At 34.3% G+C, this 9,215-nt stretch overlaps 2 protein-coding genes across 2 annotated transcripts; one reads left to right on the forward strand and one right to left on the reverse strand.

Annotated features, from left to right (window-relative positions):
• Positions 1-1,515: 1,515 nt before the first annotated feature.
• On the forward strand, positions 1,516-2,965 carry LOC133187449 (transmembrane protein 187-like). Its single transcript, XM_061322829.1, has 2 exons — positions 1,516-1,598; positions 2,114-2,965. Exon 2 carries the CDS (start codon positions 2,135-2,137, stop codon positions 2,948-2,950), a length of 816 nt encoding a protein of 271 aa, XP_061178813.1. The 5' UTR covers positions 1,516-1,598; positions 2,114-2,134; the 3' UTR covers positions 2,951-2,965.
• Positions 2,966-3,696: 731 nt separating this feature from the next.
• LOC133187448 (acid phosphatase type 7-like) lies at positions 3,697-6,555 on the reverse strand. Its single transcript, XM_061322828.1, has one exon. The coding sequence runs from the start codon at positions 6,403-6,405 to the stop codon at positions 4,849-4,851; it is 1,557 nt and encodes a 518-aa protein (XP_061178812.1). The 5' UTR covers positions 6,406-6,555; the 3' UTR covers positions 3,697-4,848.
• Between the last annotated feature and the right edge of the window lie 2,660 nt (positions 6,556-9,215).

Genomic DNA, 9,215 nt, shown 5'->3' on the forward strand with positions numbered 1-9,215 from the left:
TTGTAAATATACTTATCTTGTCATTGGTCATTTGCATAATTATTTTGTTAAAAAACATTCTGATTGTACACACAAGTACTCTGAAGTTGACATTAAAAAGATGCTTGAGTTTCTGATTGACAATATCTATGTGGTTTTTGGAGACCAGGTCTTCCAACAATCTATTGGAATTCCCATGGGTACCAATTGCGGCCCGTTATTAGCAGACCTTTTTTGTATTCATATGAAGCAGAATTTGTCCAAAATCTTGTACGTGAAAAGAAGAAAACACTTGCAGTGGCCTTCAACTCGACATTTAGATATATCGACGACGTATTGTCAATTAACAATGGTTATTTCCATTCTTATGTCGATACGATATATCTGGTGAACTTGAAATAAAAGATACCACAGAGTCTGCCACATCTGTTTCATATTTGGATATTTTACTTGAAAAAGACGTTAATGGTAATCTAACAACCAAGCTTTATGATAAACGTGATGACTTTAACTTTTCAATCGTCAACTTCCCTTACTTATGCAGCAATATACCTTCATCACCTGCATACGGGGTATATATCTTTCAGTTGATTCGATACGCAAGAGCATGCTCTACGTATGTACAATTTCTAAAACGAGGTAAATTATTGACAAATAAGTTGATGAAACAAGAATATCAGCTGTCTCGTTTAAAGTCATCATTTCGTAAGTTCTATGGTCGATACAATGACCTTATCATCAAATACAATTTATCATTGAGTCAAATGCTGACTGACGTTTTTCATACTAATTGTTAGGCCATTATTTATACACTGAATTGTCGACGGAATTTTCCGTTATTTCCCGATCATGACAAGGAGCACACGGCGGGTGTGACCGGTCGGCAGGGGATGCTCACTCCTCCATGGCACCTGATCCCACCTCTAATGTTTGGAGGTCCGTGTTTGCTCTGCTCCTATTTTGTATTGCTTAATGGACTTTTGAGCTTGAATACTGTTCGTTATCTCCATAATTCATTGAGTTAGGTGTTGATTGTGACGTCACAATGCCGCTGCAAGCGCACCGACTCTCCGGTGAATACGGCTTCAAAACCAGTGAATATTTAGTGTTATGAACTGTTCGCGTTTGTATAGATTATATAGAGACTATAAATAGACTATATAATAATGAAAAATATTAACGCACGCTGTACAGTACGTCTATACATCGTTCAAAATGATGTGCGCACTTGCCATTAGGTATAGAGGGGAAGGCTTTTCTTTGAAGAGCATGCTATATGCCAAGGTGACTTCATTGGATGGGTGAAAGATGTGGCCTTTGGCCTCTGTTTTTTTTTTTTTTTTTTTTTTTTTTTTTTTTTTTTTTATGCTCCGTATAAAGATGAAAATGTCATGCACAACTGATTTCTAATATCAAACAAGCAAAAAACATGCTCTTTGCAACTTTTCATTCTTTGTTTAGCCTGCAAAATTTTTGTAGCGATTTGAACAACGCATAAATGACATATTCATTCTATTGCGAAAACGCAGTTTCTTCCCTCAGGGAAAACATCGGAATCAATAGTACACCGGTTCAGTTGTTGCTCAAGACAACCATTTGATGATTTGTACATTCACTTTGTAAGCTTTTTGTTTTTTTCTCCTAAAGTTAATATTGCTGAACAACGTTTTGATCTGGCCATTTTGTTCAAGTTATTGGACTTTATTCATTATGATACTTGTTAGCAAAGAGCAATAACTCTGTAATTTTTTTTTTAAGATAATTGTTTTTGTTTAATGCTTTGAGCGTGCTGAGTATAGCCACCAAAGGGGTGATACAAAAAAGTCATACAAAACAAGTGGCGGGGGGGGTGGGGTGCAAATATATGATTTTCATCATATCATGGGGATGAGGATAATACATGATACCCCTCGGCCTCAAAGAGCAAGGGGTGTGTATGTCGATTGTATAAGCTGAAAGGGAGAAAATGTATACATTTATTTAGTATTTATATATATAGAAGTATAAATGTTATAAACCTACCAGAAAGCATGAGCCCCCCCCCCCCCTCAACACAACCAAAATATTTATATTCTTTCAATTGAATTAAATCATTATTTGGTATTATAACCAATTTTACTTTCTTATTTAACAGGTGTTTTATATGTGAACAGCTATGGTGTCCATGATGATGCAGGCCTTTCTTGTGGTGACAGTGATTACAGCAGTCATGATGTATCTTGTGTACTTGGGATACTTTGACACCGTGCACACTGAGGTTGGCAGACAGTTCTATGCAGAGCGCTACTCAGCAAAATGGAGTAAAGTGTTCCCACCATGGCTTAACATGCCATACAATACATTTGTCAATTTAGGCTACATTGTTGTTGGAGCATTTTATTGTGCAAAGACATCTGTGTCTCTCCATGTTAAACAGATCACATCATCTGACAGTGTTTTATTTTACACCTTTAACATAATGGCCACTTTTTATGGTGCTATTCAAGCTGTGCGTATCTTGACTCAGTTTCATCGATCAGCTGTGCTTGACCAGTGGTACACCCTCCCATTCTTTATGTGGGTGTTTGTGTGGTCAAGTCACTTAGATTCAGGGATTGGAATAAAGGGCATGGTCTCTTGGATGGCCATTTCCTTATTGTCCTACTGTCTGACTCTTGTGCACATGCATGGGTTTGAAATTGCCTTAGCTCTACATATACTGTTTGCAGTATATGGTGCTATTACTATTTATAGAAAATTCCCTATTAAGGAGGCTCAGCAACCTTTTATTTGGGCCCTGATATTCTGTGCAGGATTTGTGTTTCTTAAATTAGCTGATCTAGAGCTACCCAACCTAAATCCAATGTTTGAGAAGATATCAGGACATTTTTTATCTAAAATTGCAGATATTTTACAAATATATTGTGTCAATAAATATTTTGAAATATTAACGCTATACAAAAATAGTGTGCAAAATAAAAAATCCAAGTAACTCAAGTTTTGCTTATTAATTGATTTACTGACAGTATATGTATAATACAAACCATCTTGCAAGTTTGTATATATATCTGAGAGAATGTCAAAGCATATATACCAAGACACTCCATTATGGCCCTGTAAATATGGTAAATAAGAATGATTACATATCAATCCATCTGAAGTAAAATTGTTGAGAATTTTTTTTCTGTGTACATCTGGCTTGAACTAATTTTACAGTAATGCATTGCATTGAAGATTAACAAGGGTTATAAATATCCAGGATTTCTATTAGAGCATGCAGATGTCAATATTTTTTCCAAAAAAAGATAAGGTATATGTATGTCGAGACTTGAAGTATTAACAGAGTTACCAGATCAATGAATAGACCATTTAATGTTCACACATGGATACATGTATAAAAATGCTCAGGTCAGAAAATGACATCATCTTTGGCAGAGTCAAACTTGCTAAACTTTGAAATTATTTCTTTGCCATCATTCAATTTTAAAGGGAAGTATCATAATTTTAGCAATATACAGAAGTAGTTGACTTTGATACCTCACCCATCAGTGTGAGGTATTTGTGTAATACTTATAATTCCCAACCTTAAGAAGTCATGAACAAAGGAAATTTTGTGTTTCCTTGTTGGGAAACATGGTTGTGAGATTTGTTGAAATACATGTATCAATCTCCACTCAAGATATTTACCTTCTATCTTCTCAAAAGGGAGAAAAAAACTGAAAAGAACAAAACAGATGAAACATTTTCAGCATTATCTTAATTTATAAGCATTTCTTCATTTCATCAAGCACTCTTGAAATGTTTATATGCACCAAGACATGTTTTCCTTTTCATGTGACATTAATATACTCTCTCTCTCTTTCTCAAATAATGTTCCAAATAATTATACATCCATTTTGAATAAAAATACATGTTTTTTTTACTGACTATACTGATTATTCTCTCTCACATTAATACAACACGGATAAAACATTATTATTTAAAACATAAACATGATGAAGGGTGAACATGAACTGGAAACAACATATTAAATATAACATGTATAATGTACAACATAGTTCCATCTCAAGTTCAAGAATTAGTTTTAATACTACTGTAAAAAACATGTGGAAAATGCTGGCTAAAACATGTTTTCCCTCAAACTATTAACAAACTATACAGTTTAAAAATTAAGATTTTCAAAGAACAGCAAATTATTTAACCTGGTGTGTATGGGGAAAAAATTAAATAGTAAATGACAACTTCATTCAGTCTATTTATAAATTCAGATGTTTGGAATTTGAACACATGAAAGACAAACAAACAAATTGAATTAAAATATAATCATATTGTATAAAAACTCAAAAATTTCATCAACTGTACATATTAGAACTGTTTGAGTAATAAACATACAAACAACATTTGATATGCATTTAAAATGAGCACACTCTAAAAATCAAAGCATTCACAATTTAGAAAACACTTGTTTTATGTAGATACATAACATGTATACATACAAGCATACATGTACCCTACCATTTTCATATTTTCCAACAGATGTCTTGAACATAAACATGATAAAAGAACATTTTTCACTCTTCTTTTCTTCAGTCAAGAGCTGTACCATACATATTAAAGGTACAAAACTTACATGATTTAACCACATATTTTTATAAATAAATGTAAAAGTTGCATATGCTGGTACATGTATGTCATCACTCTTTTTGCTGCATAAATTTTCTTACCATACTTGTACAAATATATGATCAGTTTTTCCTAATGAAATGGATTAACAAATATTTGATGCATAAACAATTTATCCTCTGCAGGACTCTGTATTCTGCACAATATATCCCAAAACTATTCTTGAATAAGTCCTGTAATACAATAACATTTACTTCATAAACAATTTTACTTTGGCAATGATTCTTGTTTAACAAAACACAACCGGACAATATTCAATATCTTCTTTTTGAAACACAAACCAAAGAGTAAAATTATGACTGTAAAAGTTAAAACAGTAATACGATTTGTATAGTCATCCCCATTCATGTAGAAAAATCTGAGATTAATGAAATCATTCGAGTCTTCCTGTTGTCGACGCCAGGCAGCTCCTGCTGCACCAAGTGGATCTGGAATAAAAATAGAACTTTTGTTGAATGGACCATGAATTCTCTGAATAATCCAGCGTTTGTCATACAAATCATTATCCTGGGCTCCTCGCACTTCCCAGTAAATATGGGTACTGTTGTAAACATAAAATCTTCCATACATCTCATGTTCTGAGGGTGAAATAAATGAAGACCAAGGCCCCCCAGGTCTGCTCCCCTTCTCTGTCATGTAGACATTTCCCATGTTGCCAATAACAATGTGAACAGTTCCTCTTGGATCAAGATAATTGTAAGCTAAAACTCTGTTCTTATAGACAGGCCAAGTTCTCTCATACATATGTTGGTGGCCACTGAAAACTAGATCAACACCATAAAAATAAAACATGTCCTCCAAATGGGTTCGAACTACAGAATGGGCCTTTGTGCAGTCTTCATTTTTGTCGTCAGTGGAGCAGTACAAGGGACGATGGGCCATCACAACTATCCAGGGATACTTCTGTCGCCGAGTATTGGCTTCCTCCAAATCCTGAACCAACCAATCCATGATCTTCTGAATATTCATCTTGTTTGTGAAAAAAACCTCTGTTGAAATACAAATGAAATGGACTTTTCCAATGTTTACACTGTACCACAAATCTTCTGGATGCATTGGCCATTCTTTCCCTGGATTTGAAATTCTATGCAAATAATGATTTTTGCTGTCTGGGAACATTTCATGATCACCTGGAATGGTCATGTATGGAATGCGTGCAGCCATCCTTTCCACTTTTGTGAAAAATTTGTCACCAATGGCACCATTTTCTCTTCCAAGATCATATGCAATATCCCCCAAGTGAAAAATGGATGTATACTTTGTTTCCCCAGTTGCTTCGTAAACAATGAATGGCAGACTTTTTGTCATTGTACCCATGTCACCGTAAATCATAAATATCTGCTTTCCATCTGAGTCTGGAGTTATAAAACTAAACTGGTCACTAAGCGATTCACGCTTTTCACCACGGACTGCATAATAATATTTCACACCTGGTTGCAATTTAGACAATACAACTCTGTGGAGATACCGCAATCCATTAGCATTTTCTGGAAAATAAACGGTGTTTCCTCGAACAGTTTTTACATTTTCTACAGAGTTGTCACCAGTATGGTACTCCACAACAGAAGAATCGTTTTGTACTGTAGACCACATCACTATCATTTCATTAGTCGTCTCGCCAAATCCTATGTGCACTTGTTGTGGTATATTAAGATCATTTCTTTTGGTAATTTTTTTGCCTTCTGCTGACAGGTCTCCCATACAAGCGCCTAAACATGATAAAAACCAGGCATACTTCACGATTGCCAAAATCCCCATTGTCATTATATTTCAATTCAGGTTACATTCTTTTCATGGAGCGATCGGATATGCATGTCAATAACGATGCACCATCAACATATAAAATCTACAACTGGAAAATCGGAAATCAGAGGCATCGACAATGTAAAAATTCGCCCAAAACGCATTTGTAAACAAATGCGACGTAAACAGGAAGTATCTCCAATTTTTGTCATAGAGTCATTATCTCGTTCATCAGAAATTCGGATGGTTACGTAATTGGTTAACACTTTCTGTAACGGGACGTTAGCAAATTAATTATCATGCTAAAAATAAAGGAAAGTTAAATCCAATGTAATCAACATAAATGTTAATCTATAAGTTCAGAAATTTACTACTTTGCAAAGAAAGTTAAATGAGTGCAGATGCGGATCCAGAATTTTTTCCGGGGGTGGGGGTAGCGTCATAGGGATGAATAACAATGTGAACATTTGTTGGTAACAACAATCAGTCACTTCATTAATATTAATATAGTCCGCCCCTCACTGAAGCTCTGTCTCTCATCCCCTTACAGGATACGGCGATGTACTCTTTTTACATTAACATTATATGTATCTTGTACATTGCACGAAGTCTGATTGGAAGTGTCACTGTAAGAGAACAACAAATCGTAAAATTTTATTGTCCGTCGCTCTACACACTGATAGTATAAATTATAGTAAAGTATAGTATAAATTATAATTCAAAACACAATATTTAAAATATTAATGAACGCAATGTACAGAATTAATATCTCAATCAAAATTATAATTTGTACGCTCATTGTGTTACATTATATAGGTTAAATCCATTGATAGTAATTTATTTAACCGGTGTCGATCTCTGAGGACTACATATACACTGTAAGTAAATATATTATTCATTTTGGTTCCATTTATTTACCATGTTTTATTTGTTAAATGACATTTCTGTTATGTTTATTGATTAAAACCAGAGGGAGATAATCAAGGGCAGGTCAAGGTCAAAAATTAGGACACACTCTAACATATATTAATAGTAAATATATTTTAGAAATGACTCTAATTCTTGGCCAAATTATTCGAGTATATAACCTGGTTTGGGTCAGTTTACGCTTTATAATCCGCGAATAATTTGGCCAAGAATTTTAGTCATTCCTTATAATTTAATTTTAAAATCATTAAATAACTATGGGTGTAAAATTTCGTTGCTTTTTATTAGTTCAAATTTGCCGCTCAATAATACAACCGTAGTAACGGAAGTAACGGACGTGATGGGAAGCGAGGGGAGGTAAAAATTGATACAATGGCCTGGCAGCCTTGTTGTTTGTTTACATGCGGTAAGATCGAATTATTGTTTGAAGTTCAAGGTACATTTATTAAATCTGGAATTTTCCATGAATCCCGAGGACTGAAAATGAGAGGATTGTATGGATACAGATGATTTAGCTGGTTGTCGGGGGGGGGGGGGGTCCCATACCAAACCAGGTTATACAGAAATAATTTGTGTTCCTTTTTGGGTATTAACCAATCATGCAGAGGGTAGAATACAAACAAAATTAAATTATATCTAAATATACTAAGTATTCACTCCATTTATATCTGCTATGCGTTCAATTTCATTTGGGGTGGAATACCTTAATACACTTTATATATATATGAATGTGCAAAAAGTTGCTAAAGTTTTATATCTTTTATGTAACAACATAATTACAGTAGAAGTAAATAAGTAAGTAAGTAAATTATTTATTATAGTAACATGTGTATTATAAAGTAATACAGTGCATTTACAACAATATACTTAGTTTTATACACCCGGCCCAAAGGACCTATATGTCACTGTTAATATTTTAACAATAAACATATATACAGGCACATAAATGAAGATAAATTATATTAGAATGTTCTTTTGTGAAGTTCTGACGAGTTTTAAAAGCATCGAATATAAGGTTTGCAGAATGTCTGGGAAATTTACATAAAATATCTGAAAAAAATATATTATCTAAAGACAAATTTGACAAAGACGGTGGAATCCCACTGTGGGACGTGGAGACCAGTCCTTCGGATGAGACGGTATAAACCGAGGTCCCGTGTCGCAGTAGGTGCTAGCACGAAAAAGATCCCTCACTGCTTAATGGCCGTGAGCGCCGAGTATAGGACAAAATTTGTAGCTCTCCACCGGCAAGTGGTGGCGTCTCCATATGAGTGAAAAATTCTCGAGAGGGACGTTAAACAACATACAAACAAACAAACAAACAAAGACGGTGTTGCAGAAACTCGTGATTATTCCCCATATCGAGAAGAACATGTAAATACCAACGACGCATGAAGAGTTATCTCTAAATATAGATAATGCTACGTATATGACTTTATTTATACGACGGGTATGTCCAGCTTGTTATAACAAAACATTTAAAGAAAGGCCTTAGAGGTTTTAACTTTCAAGTCAGTAACGTTTATTTCATGCATAGTTTTTTCCTAACAAAGACTGGCGACCTGTAAGTAAACTTTTTTTCACATCTATAGTCACTCTCGGCATTTTTTACGAGAAAAGTTGGAACGATAAAAAGCACAATTAATAGCAAGTGCACCTCGCACATAATTTTGAAAGATGTACTGTAGACAGCGTGCGTTAATAGATTTTCAATTCATAAAAATGTGTCCAATAATCACTCTGTTGATGCAATATCCAAGGAATTCCATTGAGCCATTTCAGTTTAGTTGTTTCAAGTCAAATCTGAGCCACTAATTAACAGAACAATAATGAAACGAAATGAGTATGAAAGAAATTTAAATCATTTAAAATAATAGTACTTTTTTTTAAGACATCGCCACTAA

This window comes from Saccostrea echinata, unplaced genomic scaffold (assembly GCF_033153115.1).
Source record: "Saccostrea echinata isolate AGI-Se365-2 ecotype Australia unplaced genomic scaffold, CSIRO_AGI_Sech_v1 ptg000015l, whole genome shotgun sequence".
NCBI lineage: Eukaryota > Metazoa > Mollusca > Bivalvia > Ostreida > Ostreidae > Saccostrea > Saccostrea echinata.

Excerpts from the sequence above, each read along its gene's own strand:
- LOC133187449 (XM_061322829.1), top strand. The coding sequence starts at position 2,135 with ATGGTGTCCATGATGATGCAGGCCTTTCTTGTGGTGACAGTGATTACA.
- LOC133187448 (XM_061322828.1), bottom strand. The coding sequence starts at position 6,405 with ATGACAATGGGGATTTTGGCAATCGTGAAGTATGCCTGGTTTTTATCA.